Here is a 17,303-nt window from a genome sequence, read left to right on the forward strand (position 1 = left end):
GGCGTTTGCTGGCATCAACTACGTGCCAGGCACCATTCCAGACTCGACATCCAGCACCCCCTAATACCCACATCAACCCTACAAGGTAGGCATTATTACAATACCCGTTCTACCAGGGTAGAACTGAGGCTCAGAGAAGTTAAAAATATTTGCAGTTCATGCAGCTACCATGTTGCAGTACTTAGATTTGAAACTAGACCTACGCCTTACAAAAGGCTTTTTCCCCTGAAACCCACTGAGTCCAAAAAGATATCAATATTTCATACTGACACATTTCAACAGGGAGACGAAGAAGCTCCCCGAACTCAAATTGTTTAAAAAAAACAATTTCAGTCACTCTGCAAAACAGCCCCTGCATTATTCACAGGTCACAAAGAGCCGAGGCAAATCCCACTCCTACCCCAGAGGAAGGAGATCTCAGGTTCCACAGCAGTAGGATGACATCACACTACGGCTACCCCTGCAATGCAAGATTCCAAAAGCACCCTCACACTGCGATCTTCAGTGGGCAATGAAATTTCCAGCCACGTTACTTCCCTTATCCTTCCAGGATTACTTCCATTTCTTTCTACCTTTGGTTTCAAGCATTTCATGCATTCACACATCAGTCACTTCAGCTCATCTCAGGCTCCGGAAACAGAGAGCACTGTGTGGCATAGATGAAAATGTAAAACAAAGCCCGACTCACTCTAACTGTATGAAGAACATTAGATAAATCTCTCGTTTCTTAGAGCAAATTTTACAATTCACAAACATTGTTTTACCACAAAGTCTGAGATTCAGCTCGAATAAGTTCTTCTGGGGGTGGCAAGGAGAAGGACAATAATTTTACACACAGAAAACTGAGATATAACTTACATACAGTGAATTACACAGATCATTAGTGTTTAACGAGTTGTGTCAAATCCAGGCAACCAACACCCATCTAGATAGAGCACATTTCCTTTACTCCAGAAAATTCCCTCATGCTCCTTCCCAGTCAACCCCCAACCTCCTGTGACAACCATTGTTCATGTCTGTATTGCCAACTAGCGATACAGACAAGATTAGCTTTGCCAATTGTAGAACTTCATAGAATCATACAGTATGTACTGTTTGTCTAGCTTCTTGCATTCAGTATGTTTTGAGATTCGTCCATGTTGTTGTGTACACTGGTGGTTCATTCATTTCAATTACCGGGCAGTTTTAGCCATTCTCCCATTGACGGACATTCGAGTTGGTTCCATGCAGTATTTGGCTATTACCAATAAAGCTGCTATAAACATTCTTTTACAAGCCTTTTGTGAACGTATGTTCTAGAGTAAATACCTAGGGTCATAGGCAAGTGTACGTTTAACTTTATAAAAAACTGCCAAAATGTTTCCCAAAGTGGTTGCACCATTTACACTCCCACCAGCAATGTACGAGAGTTCCAGTTGCTCCTCCACAACCTTGCCAAAATTTGGTGCTGTCAGTCATTCTAATCCTAGCAATTCTAATGAGTATGCAGAGGTATCTCATTATGGTTTTACTTGTTTATAACAGCTTTATTGAGATATAATTAACAAAGCATACAATTCACTCATTTAAACTATATAATTCGATGGATTTTGGTATATTACATTATTAACTTTTTTAATTGTGGTAAAACAAATATGTAACATAAAATTTGCCATTTTGACCATCTTTAAGTGTAGAATTCAGTGGCTTTAATTATATTCATAATGTTGTACAACCATCACCACTAATTCCAAAACTTTTCTAAGACCCCAAACAAACTCTGTAACCTTTAAACAATAACTCCCCCCACCAACGCCTGGTAATCTCTAATCTCCTTTCTGTCTCTATGAATTTGCCAATTCTAAGTACTTCATAGAGGTGGAATCTTACAATATTTGTCCTTTTATGCCTGGCTTCTTTCACTTAGCATGTTTTCAAGGTTCACCCACATTATAGCATGTATCAGGACTTTATTCCTTTTTATGGGCTAAATAATATTCCACTGTAGGTACATACCACATTTTGTTTATCCATTCATCTGCTGATGGACACTTAGGTTGTTTCCATCTCTTGGCTATAGTGAATAATACCTCAATGAACACTGGCATACAAGTATCTGTTTGAGTCCCTGCTTTCAACTCTCTTGAGTACGTACATACCTAAGAGTGGAACTGCTGGGTCATACTCTGTGTTTAGCTTTTTGAGGTGCCACCAAACTGTTTTCCACAGTAGCTGAACCATTTCACATTCCCACCAGCAATATACAAGGGTTCCAAATTCTCCACATCCTCACCAACACTTACTTTCCATTTTTTGGCAACAGCCATCCTAAAAAGCATAGAGTGGTGCCTCACTGTTTTAATATGCATTTTCTTGATGATTAATGATGCTGAGTACTTTATCACATGTTTGCTGGCCATTTATATAATCTTCCTTTGTAAAGCACAGATTTTTATGACCAATTTTTAATTGGATTGTCTTTTTATTATTGAGTTGCAGGAGCACTTTTATATATTCCAAAGCAAGTTCTTTGTCAGATATATGTATTGCAAATATTTTCAGTCTATGGCTTGCCTTTTTCATTTTCTTAATGGTGCCTTTTGATGAGCAGAAGTTTTTTTAATTTTGATAAAGTCTAGCTTGATAATCAGTTTTTTATTGCAAGGTTAATGTTATCTGTGTCCTAGATAAGAAATGTCTGCCTACACACAATATCACAAAGATATTCTCCCATCTTCTAAACATTTTATAGTTTTAGCTTTTATGTTTAGGTCTACAATCCACGTTGAAATATTTTTTGTGAATGGTCCAAGGTATGGGTCAAAGTTCACTTTATTCCAATTAGATATCAAGTTGTTCTACCACCACCATTTGTTGAAATAATTTTTAGATTGACTTTGGTTTAGAGTTCGCAAATATTTTGGAAATGGGCTTAACACGCCTTACACAACATTCAGCATTCAATAAAAGATAGGACCAAATGACTAAACACAAGAAGACAGAAAATGACAATAGATAGTCATAAGGCACACTCTCTAAAAAAAACTATAATTAATATGCTTAAGAAGGTAAATGACAAAATGAATTTCAACAGAGTAAAATCCATTTAAAAAAAACAAACAGAAATTCTGCAATAACTCAAAACTACAATACCTGAAACTAAGAACACAATAGATGATAGCACATTAGACATAGCAGAAAAGAGGCATAGAGAACTAGAAGGCAAATTAGCAGAAAAATTTCAAATAACCAAAGCTCAGAGAGAATGGGAAATACATAAAGGAGGCTTTGAGAGAGATAAAATACAGTGAAAGGTTTAACATATGTGTAATTACAGTCCTTGAAGGAAAGGAAAGAACAGGAGAGAAGCAGTATTTGAAGAAACACTGGCTGACAATTTCCTAAACTGTTCAAAGACACCCAATTCAAGAAGCATTATCCAAACAGGATAATTACAAAAAAGCCAACCATCTCTGTCCTCATAGGCCTTCATTCTGGAAGGAGACAGAGAACAAATAAGAAACTACTATTAATAATTACATAGTAAATATGTTAGAATCTAATACGTTCTTTCTTTAAAAAAGGGAAAATAGTTTATAAGGTAAAGGGGTCCCAAAGTATGGAGGGAAGTATCTGCACTATTATATAGGATATACAAGGCCATGAAGGAAGTAATCAGAAAAATAATTTTGACTAAACATAGGTTAACAAGAAAAAAGTAGCCGCACTGAGAGAAGCTTAAAAAAATTATCATCTACATGAACATGGAAGAAAAAAGACTATGCACGCACCATGAGTAATCACTTACACAAACAGCGGCAATTTGTTAAGCACCTACAATTATCAGACTGTATGCTAGATGCTAGGGATACAGGGAGTGTGATATACTTTATTCAAGAAGCTTATCGGATGGAAGAGCTATGAGGTATCAGTTTAAGCATGAGAAGAATTTACAGAAAGCAGTATCCAAATGTTACACTGTTTCATGAATACTCAAGAACCAGAACATAATCTTCCCTACAGAAAAAAACAGAGTAGCATTACTCAACAGAGCTTACTGTGGTGATGGAACAATTCTGTATCTGCACGGTCCAATAAGGTTAACCACCAGCCACCCGTGACTGCCTACCGAGTACGTCAAATGTGGCTGGTACAAGGAATGGAATTACTAATTCTACTTAATGCTAATTAATTTAAATAGCCACATGTGTCACGAGTGGCTGCACAGACAGTGGAGGTATAGAGTATGACAACCAATCTCACTTGGTTCTACACTTTAATAGAGGAGTCTGCATACGTCATAAAGATAAATGATGAAGAAATACATCATAAGGGTAACTAAAGGGCTGGAAAATAAAACCTCCAGGAGAAGGCTGAAAACAGAATTCTTAATGTATTTACATCTTACTCTGTTCCAGAAAGAATCTAGCATGACTTGTAAAGACTCGGAGCACAGCCAAGAAAAATCACTTGTTAAATGTTAAAAATGCAGATGCGTACATTAAAAAGGTATAAAACAAATTTAAAACAACTAATAAAAAGAACCACCTTCCACAAGGAAGAAATAACTGAATAGCCTCTTGGTACTGGTATTTTATGACCATAAGCAATTTTTTTTTTTACAGATTTTAGTGGTTAAGACACTATTCAAGGAGTGGGTTATAGAACATGGATTTAATCCAGAGGACGAAAATTTTAGCTTGGTATACTGATGATCTATATACCAATATATATAACAAATTACCCCCAAACTGAGCAGTTTAAAACAAACCCATTTATGGTCTCACACAGGTCAGAGTCTCTCGTGAGCTTGCACACATGGCTGTGGGCTTGACCGGGACTGAGAGGATCCACTTCCCGGATGGTCATCACGTGGCTGCTGGCAGGAGGCCTCAGTTCCTCACCACACAGATCTCTCTACTTGGACGCTTGAGTGTCCTCACAACATGGCAGCTGGCTTTGTCAGAGTGAGTGATCCAAGAGAGAAAGCAAAGGGGAAGCTGCACGGACTTCTGTGTCTCAGAAGTCACACACTGTCATTTCCCCCAGGTCTATCATTTACAAATAAGCACTAAGTTCAGCCCACACTCAAGCGAGGAGGAATTCTTCTGTTCCATCAATTACTTTCTTACTTTCCTCAGTATGTTTTTGCTTTGGCCAGTGTTTTTCTATTTGCTACTCTGAGGCCTCATTTTGCTTCACTTTACATCCCATCCAACTCCTAACACCTTGGTCCATCCTCCTTCTCGGTCCATTGACATTGGATGGATCCTCTCAGAGCAGCTGGACTCTGGAAAACCCCTGAGTTTCTGTGAGGGTGATTTGCCCAAAGACACACAAAGAAGTAGTGGCAGAATCAGGACCAGAAGCCGGATCTCACAAACTCTCATCAAGGGCTCTCTGCCCCACCACACAACTATATGTCTCCCTATCCCAAGACCTGCACATCAGTTCACCTTTCCTGGTCTTCAAACTCCGCCTGGAATTAGGACAAACTTCCTGCCAGCCCCAGGAAAAACTCAAATCAAATATGGGACACATCTTCACTTCCTCATTCTTCCCCAACAATCCAATTGGTCCCTGAGTCTTATCTATTCAATCTTGTAAATATTTTTCAATATTTATCCTACCCACCCCATAGATAACATCCTAAATTCAGGCACTTTTCTCTTTCACTTGGGCTTCTGCATCTTCTTAAAAGTCCCCTGCCTCTACCCTCACCCTAATGTATCCCCAAAAGTGGCAGTCAGAGATCTTTCTAATATACAGATCTTGCCACGCCATGCCCTTGAAAGAACCTTCAATGGTTCCCCCCTCACGGGACAGAGTCAAGAAAGGTCTTGTAAACTGGCTCGGGGTCTCGGATTTTATCCTCCAGGTTATAGTGTCCTGATGTTTGACCATCTCCTCTGTACCATACACCTTACCTATGTTATCTCATTTAGACCACTCAGAAACTGTGCAAAATCAGCACACAGTCCCTTTGCACATACTGTTCTTTCTAATTAGCCCTCTCATCTGTAAGCCACGAAGCCAAAGTAATCTAAAACCTTTCCTGGCCCACCAATCTACCCATGAGGTCCGCAGTTCCCCCGTGCCACTACCTCTTCTTGTCTAGACCCCCCATTACAATCTGTTTACACAGCAATTACTCCAACATGCTTGAAAAAAGGGGGGTATCACATTCATCTCTGCACCTTCAGCCTCTAGAAAAGAACCTGTTTCAGAGTAGGTGCTTAGTAAAGGTAGATAACTGATTACTGACTAAAAGGAGGGTCCTCATGGTATAGATATGCCCAAGCAGTAACTCACTCAACACATCTCCCAGAGTGTCATATCAATTAACATATCTCCCCCAAATCCCAAGGAGCAGTGGCCTGGGCTCTTAGCACTCTTCCAATTGCTCAACACTTCTTACTGTGATTTAAGGCAGTAGAAGTGCTCAGATCAAAAGGACCTCTAGGACTTCTATGCTCCCTCTACTCTTTGCTATCTGCTGGTTCCCCAGAACAGGACTTTCCAGGAGAAGACTTTTTATTTTTCAACTTCATCACCTAACACAAAACCTGGCACATGGGGGACCATCCATAAATGTGTTAAAGGATAATATCAGCTAGCAGTTACTTAGTACTATGTGTCAGGTATGTGCTAAGGATTTAATATGCATTATCTCATTTAATCCTGACAAACCATGTCCCCAGAAAGGTACTGTCCAACATTATTCCTATTAAACAGACGTGGAAACTGAGGCCCAGAAAAGACTAGAACAAAATCAAACAGGCACTGACTGAGGGCATCACATACTTTATATTTTCACATGCTTTATTTCATTTATTCCTCTGTACAATTCAGAAATGAAGTCATGTATTATACTCCCATTTTTACGCAAGGAATCTTAAGGCTTGGAAAAACTGCACAATAACGCACGCACAGCTTGTAGGGCCAGGAACCAAATCCAGGTCTGTCAGGCTCCTGGGCACCTTTGACAATGGCCATCTGGCCCTTCAATGCCAGAGTAAGGATTGAAGTGGCCTCTCCACAAAGCGCGGCCACCACTGGGGATGCAAAGCCTGAGCTGACAGGCCGAATGGAGTGACGCCACCTCCCACCTTACACATCTGTAACGTGTCTCTCCCCCACCAGCACGTATGCTGACTCCGGCGTCCTGTGGGTCTGTTCCCATTACAGGAGCGCCATCAACGCGACTCAACTAACCAAACAGGCAGCAAGCGGCCACAGCCTCACTTGGCTCGGTCCCCCTTCCTGCACCCCGGCTTCACACCTGTACTGACGGGCGGGGAGCTGGTGTCAGCCCCCCGGGGCACCTCGGGGACCGGGCGCGGGAGGACGCGGGCCTGGCATCGGCGGCCCGGGGCCCCTCGGGCGCATCGCGGAGGCCGCCACCCCGCGGACGTCCCGGGAGGAGGGGGCGGCCCGCTCCCCAGAGGCCGCGCCCCCGCCCCGCTCCCGCAGCCCCACCGGGCCGCCCCCGACGCCCGCGCCGCCCGGGCCGTTACCGATTCCGCTGCTCTTTGAAGAGCGCCGTCAGCGCACGGAGAGCCTCCAGGTCCTGGATGGGCGCGGGCACCATGACGCCGGACAGCCTGCCGGGCGGCGGCCTGGGCGCCGCCATCTTGCCGCTCGCAGCTCGGGCCGAGCTGGCGACGACGAGGAGCAGCAGGAGGAGGAGCAGGAGGGAAGGCAGAAGGGGGAGGAGCGCGCCCGCAGCCTCCTGACGCCGCCGCCGCCGCCGCCGCCGACTCTGCGCCGCTGTAGCCCGTGGCCGGGCTGGGAGAGCGCGAGAGCACGCGCCCCGCCTCGCCTCGGGCTGGAGGACGCAACGGCTCGGTTAGGGGAGGGGGCGCGGACGGAAGTCCCGCCTGTAGGGAGGGGGCGCCGGCCGGAAGTTCGGCCTGTGGGGAGGGGGCGCGGGCGGAAGTTGTGTTTGAGGGGGCGGGGAAGTCAGGAGGGTGGAGGATCCCAGAGAAGTCTGGATGGGGCACTGGGACAGGGGCACCCTGAGGGGGGAGGTGCGGGCAGAGGGGGTCTCCCCGGGAGGGGTATGAGGCAGGGTGGGGAGTCCTGCAGAGGCTCCCCCGGCGGAAAAGGCTGAAGACCTGGATCCTGCGGTTGGGTGGGTTGACCAGTGCCCACACCGACCCACCCGGAACTGGAGCAGTCTGTCTCCAGCTTGCAAGTCTCAGACCCTGGAAGCTCACTTCCCAATTCGTACTGATCATTTACTGACGATAACAGTTCATTTACCAGGCCTGCTTGGGATGAGAATACGTCGTTCCACCTCATCGAGGGCTTTATATACAATTAGATGTCAAGGAGCTAAATTCTACATAGGTAGGGTAAGAATTGTGTTTTTCTAAGGGAAGTGAGTATATTTTATAGGAATCAGACAAGGCTTCTCTGGGGTGTTGGTAACTCGTATGTTTTCTTTCCACCACGCTTTATCATATCATGTATATGTCCTTTCAACAGGCATTGTTGCCAAGTCCCGTGCTAGGTGCTGGACAAACGGTGGTCCCTCGGTATCTGTGGGGGATTGGTCCGGGATCTCCCATGGACACCAAAATCCGTGGATGCTCAAGTCCCGTAGTTGGCCCTCTGTATCCACGGATGTGGAACTCATGGATACAGAGGGACGCCTGTGTAAATATCAGTAAGAGACGATCCCAACCCTGAAGAAACTCAAAGACTATTGAGAGAGAGACATGCAAACATAATTGAATACAGTTGATTACTGCTATGACAGAGGACTACACAAATTGCTATGGAACCATTTAAAAGATGTAAATAGTACCCTCTACATTTTTACTGGAAGAGTAAGTGTGTGTTTATAACGTAGCGCTTTTGATGTTCTTTGCTAAATAAAATTTAAAGACCCAGTAAACACCACTAGAGTATGCAGGAGAGCTGAAACATGAACAAGCAAGTCACCTGATATTGTAATTCCCCCTTACCCATTTAACTGACTACATATTCATTCATTCCACAAGTATTTCTATGTACCTACTATGTGCCAGGCATTAGATCACCTGGCAGTGCTCAAGACCATTCAAAATGTTTAACAATCCTTAAACTAGCAGGGCAAAATCTCCCAATTTTCCCCTGAAGAACAGGGAATAGGAAAACGTACTGTCACCAATCAAGACCTTACCCCTTGGACTTCCCTGGTGGCACCGTGGTTAAGAATCCGCCTGCCAATGCAAGGAACAAGGGTTCGAGCCCTGGCCCAGGAAGATGCCACATGCTGCGGAGCAACTAAGCCCATGCACCACAACTACTGGGCCCCCGTGCCACAACTACTGAAGCCTGCACACCTAGAGCCCGTGCTCCGCAACAAGGGAAGCCACAATAATGAGAAGCCCGCGCACCGCAATGAAGAGTAGCCCCTGCTCACTGCAACTAGAGAAAGCCCACGCACAGCAACGAAGACCCAACACAGCCAAAAATTAATTAATTAAGGAAAAAACCTTACCCCTTAGTTTTCTATCCTTAATTGTAAAACAAAAGTAACTACTCTGATTCTTCCAGAAAACATGTCCCATAATATTCAAATTCATTACCTGGAATATTGCAGTATGAACCTGACTGCTCTCTTTGCTTCTTCTCTTGCCTCCCTACATTCTAGATCCTTTAAAAATATTATAAGTCAACATTTCACTTTGCTCAAAACCCTCTAAAGGATTTCCATTTCACTCAGAACAAGAACCAAAGTTCTTCCAATGGAAGAGTCCCTAAATAGGGCACGTCCTTCGTCCTTCCCCCACTCTGATCACATCTACTAGCCTCTTCCTCATCCATTGAGCTTCAGCCACACTGCCCTCCTTGTACCCCACCTGGGGATGTACCCTCCTGCCTCAGGATTTTGCACATGCTGTTCCTTTTGCATGGAACACCTTCAATGCTCTCCCAGCAGATACTTGTGTGGTTTACTTCCTTCATCTGCTCAAAAGACCTCTTAATGGGTTTCCCTTATCAGTCTTTAAAACTGTAACACACCACCCAAATTCCTGGTCCTCAGGACTTTTTCTCCATAGCCCTTAACAGTTTCTATATCATATCCTTTACTTACCTATTTATTTATCGTTACTTTATTTTGTGAACTGCCAGAATGTTTAAGCTCCATGAGGACAAAGATTGTTGTCCTTTTTTTTTTTTAAACTTTTGTATCTCCAGTATCTAGAAAAGGGCCGGCTATGTGGTAATTGCTTAGTAAATGTCAATTAAGTTAATGAACAAAAGATATTTTAAAAATATATTTTCAGAAAAGAGAAAGGAAATAACATGCCTCCAGAAGAAGGTCAACAATTCAAAAAGTACAGGAAAGAGGAAGGATGCAAGAGAGGAAGAAAAAATTTATAAAGAAGATTAAAAGAGAAATAGAGACATTAACAGGACAGACTAGAAGTATGGGTGAGTATAAGAAACAAAAGGATATTAAATTGGCCAAACAGTGGGGTGTTATTGACTGCCTGGAATTGACTAGAGGATTTCAACCCTGGCTGAATTGACAGAACTAAGTTAATATGTCACTTGGGCTAAATGGCATTTTTTAAATGGTACATAATCATGACTTAGGATGAGCGGCCGCCATGTAGAAGTACGTGAGTTAAACTTCAGATGAAATTTGTGATACGTTCTTGTATTCAGCCCACTGCAGAAGAGTTGCATCAGCAATGATTCAATAATCAAGAAGTGAAAATAAGTAAATAAAAAAGAAAGGAAAAAGAAATGGGGGAAAAAGAAAAGCAAGGGAGAAAGTAGGTGAGGTGCAAGGCAAAAAGATTTGGACCAAAGTGCGTATGGTTTTGGCAATGAAAGTGAATGCTGGTAAAGGGAACAAAAGATGAGCGACGGGGAAGAGAAACATTCTTGCTTGTGTTGGCTACTGTCTCTGAAACCTTGTCCTTACCATCTCTGCCTATGATTCTCTCACTAGAAAGCTTATGCCATATATCAGCCCCTCCACTGAAACATCATGTTTGTTAGATGCCGGAGTCAGCCCACAACTCTCTTTGGCACTAACTTTGCAGAGTCAGCCTTCTACTGTAGACGTGTATATGTACTGTCTTTCGAATCTGAGATTCCTCAAGGCAGGGACTTTATCTTCTTCATCCTGTTCAGGACCAAGTTCAATGCCTTGTGCTTAGAAGCAATGCTATAAATATTCGCGGAACTGAAATCTTTAGAGATCAAAGGAAAAAAATAACAGAATAGTGTACTTGTTAAGAGCAGGGATCAGCAAACCACAGCCTGCAAGCCAAATCTTTCCCACTATCTATTTTCTTAAATGTTATTGGAAACTGTCACACTCATTCGTTTACACATTGCCTATGGCCTCTCTGATGCTACAGTGGCAGAGTTGAGTAGTCGTGACAGAGACTGTAGGCCTACAAAGTCTAAAATATTAACTATTTGGCTTTTCACAGGAAAGGTTTGCCAACCTCTGGTAAAGAGCATGAGCTCTGGAACCAGACAAACTTGGATGATGTGAATCCTGCTTTCATCTCTTAGCACCTGACTTTGGACAAGTAACCACCTTTTAAAGCCTTGTTTTTTTTTCATTTGTAAAATGGAATAGTAATAATACATACTTAATTGAGCGGTTGGGAAGATTCAGTGAGATAGTCTATGTCGCTGTGATAGCCCCGTGTCTGTCATATATTTAGAAGTAAGCCATTCGCAAGAATGAAAAATACTGCATGATTAGTCAAAATCATAGAGCAGAAAGCAGAATGATGGTGGCCAGGGGCTGGGGGAGGAAAGAATGAGGATTTTTTTTTTTTTTTAATGCACATAGAGTTTTCAGTTTCACAAGGTGAAAAGAATTATGGAGATAGATGGTGGTGATGGTTACACATTATGAATGCATTTAATATTACTGACCAGTACATTTAAGATAAGATAGCAAATTTTACATTATGTGTGTTTTAACACAATTTTAAAAATTATTTATTAATTTATTTGACTGTGCCAGGTCTTAGTTTCAGCATACGAGATCTTTAGTTTCGGCATGCGAACTCTTAGTTGCAGCATTCGAACCCTTAGTTATGGCCTGGGGGATCTAGTTCCCTGACCAGGGATCGAACCCGGGCCCCCTGCATTGGGAGCGTGGAGTCTTAGCCACTGGACCACCAGGGAATCCCACACAATTTTTTTAGTGGAAGGGAAAAGGCTACCTCTGTGGGCACAGGCCCAGGTATATCTCTTGCCTAAGGACTTCCTCTGCTTTATACTTTTCAGCAGCTAAGGTCACAGGAGGTTGAAGGTCAGAAAAGAAGAGAAATTCATTGAGAACAATCTGTAAAGGCCAGACTACTTAACATCAGATGAACTTTGTTGAGTCAATCAGTACCAAACAATAGTCAGATGTTATTAACGCTCCTCCTGCCTTCTCTGCCTGAACTTGGAATTCTTCCACTGGCATTGACATTGTCTGTTATTGAGCCCTTAATTATAAACATCAGGCAGAAAACTATGGAAGGGAAACTTACAAACTCCATTCTGAACGGAGCCATCGTTGAGATAGTGGTTTAGACCAGTGCTATTCAAAGTGTTCTTTGTGAACCAGTTTATGACAGGATTCTACTTCTGGGTGAGATGGATGAAGACCCTACCAGACCTCACACACACACACACACACACACACACCCCACAAAAACCATCACAAAACCTGGATATGACACACACACACACACACACACACACACACAAAAACCACTTGAAGTTATTTGAGAGTGAACAGAAGCTGACAGGCTCTTATGAGGAGTGCATGCTCCTTGGAGGAGGGGAGATGGAGAGGCATACAGGAAAGTTGTTGTACCTGTGGCTTTTATCCTGGGACTACATATTGTGCATCCAGCATGGGGATCACATGTGGAAAACCCTGCATCTTTTCTGGCCTGTAGAAACATAAAAGTAAAAGTATGAAAATATGAACATTGAGGAGAGTGGGAGAACCCACAAAAGGGAGAGAGCCAGAGGATGGATCCTCAAATTCATTCTGTCCATACCTCTGACTGCCCTCTGAAGCACACACACGTGATGTAGACCCAAAGCAACTCAACTAAAGACAAACAATGTGAAGCAAGACTAGCGCTATCCAGTTCACGTCCACACAGGATGAAACTAACACTTAGTAGAGGAAAATAACAGAACCCAGAATCTCTCCAACTTAATATTCACATCAGGTAACAATCCAAAAGCTACCTGAAAGGAACGAGGAAAAAGAAAATGGACAAGAAAACCAATTAAATCCATCCATGCAATGAGCCAGGTGTTAGAACTGACAGAAACAGATTTTAAAGAAATATTATAACTAAATTCAATGAATTAAAATAAAACAGACCTCAATGAATAAAAACCTCAGGAGAAAAGTGGTAAATCTCAGCAGAGAAATACAAATGTAAAAAAAAGACCAAATGGAAATTGTAGACTTGAAGACATGAAGATAAAAGAGTAAGTGACATCAAATCAAGAGATAGATTAATAGGTAAATAAATGAAAGAAGAAAAGAAAGAGAAAAAGAACGGAAGGAAGGGGAGGGAGGGAGGGAGGGAAGAATAAAGGGGAGAAGGAAGAAACAAAAAGAAACAAAGAAAGAGAAAGGAAGGAAGAAAAGAAAGAAAGTTAAAGAAAGGAGGTAGGGAAGGAAGGAAGAGAGAGCAAAAAAGGAAGGGAGGGAGGGAGGGAAGGAGGAAGGGGAGAAAACAATTTTCCAAGAATAAGAACAGAGAAAACATGGGAAGAAAAGGAACAGAATTTCAGGGACCTGTTAGAGGATATCAAATGTTCAAATGTTAGTGTAATTGCAATACCAGGAGGATAGGAGAGAGAGAACAAGACACACACACACACACACACACACGCAAAATATTTGAAGAAATAATGGCCAAAATTTTCCAAAGCTGACGAAAGATGGAAATTTGCAGGTATAAATGTTAAACCAGCACCAAGCAAAATAAACACAAAGAGCCTATGCCAAGACACATCACACTATTGAAGGCTGAAACGAGAGAGCAAACACCGACAGCGCCAAGAGGAAACATACATATTAGACACAGAAAAACAATGATCTGAAGGGCGGCTGACCTATTAGGAACCATGGAGGCCAGAAGACAGCAGAACGACCTCTTTACTGAATGAAAACACTGTCAATTCTGTATCTGGAAAAAACATCATTCAAGAATGAAAACAAAGACGTTTTAAGATAAAACATAACTAAGAGAATTCCTCTCCAACAGAACCACACCATGGGAAATGCTGAGGGAGCTTCTTTGGGCTGAGGGAAATGCTATCAGATAGAAATGCAAATCCTAAAAAGATGGAAGAGTATTAGAAATGGTAATATCTGGGTAAATGCAAGTGACCATTTTCTTCTCTTTGCCCTTTCCCTCCTAATTGTTTTATGAACCATATAACAGTTTATAGCAAAAATTATAACATAATTTAACTTATTGCTTATAATTTAACTTATAATTTATAATTATAATATAATTATAAGAAAATTAAAACATTTTCTTGTGAGGTTTATAACATGTGGAAATGTATGGAGTGTAACAACAATAATAGAAGAGACAGAGGAGATATTGACCTGAGTTCATTGTATAATAGATTCCTTAGGGCAACCACTAAAAAAAAATGCAAAGAATTATAGATAAGATGCCAAGAGGAAAATTGAAATGGAATTCTAAAAAACATTCTAAACAAGGAGCAATGTGGGGGGGGAATGCAGAAGAGACAAACAAACACACAAACAAAATGACAAATCCAACCCAACCATATCAATAATTACGGTAAAGGATAATGGAATAAACACTCTAATTAAAGGTTAGAGATAATCAGAATGGATTTGTTTTAAGATAACTATATAAAGACAGATAAGTTGAAAGTTAACGGATGGAAAATAGATATACCATGCAAACTATAAGCATAAAAGTTCAGAGTGGCTATATTAATATTGGATAAAATAGATTTTATCAGAACGTTTTACCAGGGATAAAGATGGACACTTCATAACGATGAAAGAGCAAATTCATCAGGACGATGTAATAATCATAATGTGTATTTGCCCAATAAGAAAGTTTCAGATACATGAAGCAAAAACTGACAGAATTACAGGGAGACAGGCAATTCCACAATCACAATTGGATATCTTACCACTCCTATCTTATCATTGGCTAGAAAAACTAAACAAAAATCGGCAATGATATAGAATATCTGAACAATAGTTTAAACCTTTTTTACTTAGGTAATAGTTCCACAGCGCAACAATTTTCAACAATGATACAGCATGCGTTCTTTTCAAGTGCACTTGGGAAGACCATATTCTGGGCATAAAATAAGTCTTAACACCTTTACAAAGATTGAAATCATACAGAGTATGTTCTCTGACTGCAGTGGGATTATATCAGAAATCAGTAATAATAAAATAACCTGGAAGTCCCCCAAATATTTGAAAAACTTAAAAACAAACTTCTAAATAATAATTGGATCAAAAAAGAAATACAAAAGAAATTAGAAAGCGTTTTGGACTGAGTGATGATGAAAATGTCATATCAAAGTTGGTGGGATAAGGTTAAAGCAGTGTTTAGAAGGAAATGTAGTTTTAAATGCATAGATTGGAAAAGAAGAAAGAGCTCAAACACATTGTCTAAGCTTTCATCTTAAGATACTAGAAAAAGGAGAGCAAATTAAACCCAAAGCAAGCATAAGGAAGGAAATAATAAAAATAAGGGAGGACTTCCCTGGTGGCGCAGTGGTTAAGAATCCACCTGCCAATGCAGGGGACACGGGTTCGATCCCTGGTCCAGGAAGATCCCACATGCCACGGAACAACTAAGCCCGTGCACCACAACTACTGAGCCTACGCTCTAGAGCCTGTGAGCCACAACTACTGAGCCCACGTGCCACAACTACTGAAGCCCACGTCACTAGAGCCTGTGCTCTGCAACAAAAGAAGCCACTGCAGTGAGAAGCCCGTGCACCACAACAAAGAGTAGCCCCCGCTTGCTGCAACTAAAGAAAGCCCACGCGCAGCAATGAAGACCTAATGCAGCCAAATAAATAAATAAAAAGAGCAATTTTTAAAAAAGCGAAGGGGAAAAAAATCAATGAAATAATAGAAAAATAATATGGAGTATCAGTGAAAGCAAAAGCTTTTTCTTTGAAAAGGATAATAAAATTGAGACGCTTCTAGCTGGACTGATTATTGGGAATAAAAGAGAAGACGTTACTACAGATTCTATAGACATTAAAAGAGTAATAAGGCCATGTTATGAACAGCTTTATGGCAATAAACATGACAATCTATGTGAAATGGACAAATTCCTTGAAAGACACGAATTACCAAAACTCATCCAGAAAAAAGTATAAAACTTGACCAGCCTGATATCAATTAAATACATTGAATTTATAAATAAAAACCTTCCCATAAAGCAAACTCCACAGTGACATGGCTTCAGTGGTAAATGCTCTCATGCATTTAAGAAAGAAATAGTATCAATTCTACACAAACTCTTTCAGAAAAAAGAGGTAACATTTCTCAACTTACTTTATGAGGCTAGCTAGTATTAAGCTGATTCCAAAACCAAGCAAAGACTTCATAAGGAAAAAAGAGCTACAGACTAATATCCCTCACAGACACAAAAATCCTTAACAAAATATTCACAAATCAAACCATATATTAAAATGACAATACATCAGGACCAAGTGGGGTCATATTCTGGGAATGTAAGATTAGGTTAATATCCCAAACTCAATCAATATGGTTCATCATATTAATCGAATAAAAGAGAAAAGCCATATTATCATTTCAATAGGTGCAAGTAAAAACGTTTGATAAAATTCAAGAGGCTTTCTTGACAAAAACTCCCAGAAAGGTAAAAACAGAAGGGAATTTGCAAAACCTGATTAACAGCATTTACAAAAAACTTACACCCAACATCATATTCAATGGTGAAAGACACAATGCTTTCTATATAAGATCGGGAACAAGGCAAGGATGTCTGCTCTTACTATGTCTATTTAACATTTTACTGGATGTCGTAGCCAAGACTAGGAAAAGAAATGGAAGATATACAAATTAGAAGAGAAGTGAAAATGTCCTTTTTGCAGACCACTTAATCATGGATGTAGAAAGCCCTAATGAGTCTATGAAAACTCTACTGGAACTAGTAAGTGAATGCAGCAGGGTTATATATGAAAATCAATTGTATTTCTATACACTAGCGATGAACAATTACAAGTTCAATTTAATGAACGACTTCACTTATGATAACATCAAAACTACTTAGGAATAAATTTAAATG

At 41.1% G+C, this 17,303-nt stretch overlaps 1 protein-coding gene across 2 annotated transcripts in view; it reads right to left on the reverse strand.

Annotated features, from left to right (window-relative positions):
* Positions 1 to 7,855, reverse strand: part of ATXN10 (ataxin 10) — a 151,258-nt gene extending 143,403 nt beyond the window's left edge. The window contains exon 1 of one of the 2 annotated variants that reach the window (XM_079937920.1): positions 7,497 to 7,855. In XM_079937920.1, coding sequence (XP_079794046.1) covers positions 7,497 to 7,612 — 116 coding nt within the window. In that variant the 5' untranslated portion in view covers positions 7,613 to 7,855. The remainder of the gene's footprint in view (positions 1 to 7,496) is intronic. The other variant, XM_079937919.1, reaches the window with a different exon arrangement.
* Between the last annotated feature and the right edge of the window lie 9,448 nt (positions 7,856 to 17,303).

This window comes from Stenella coeruleoalba (assembly GCF_951394435.1).
Source record: "Stenella coeruleoalba genome assembly, chromosome: 11".
Lineage (NCBI taxonomy): Eukaryota > Metazoa > Chordata > Mammalia > Artiodactyla > Delphinidae > Stenella > Stenella coeruleoalba.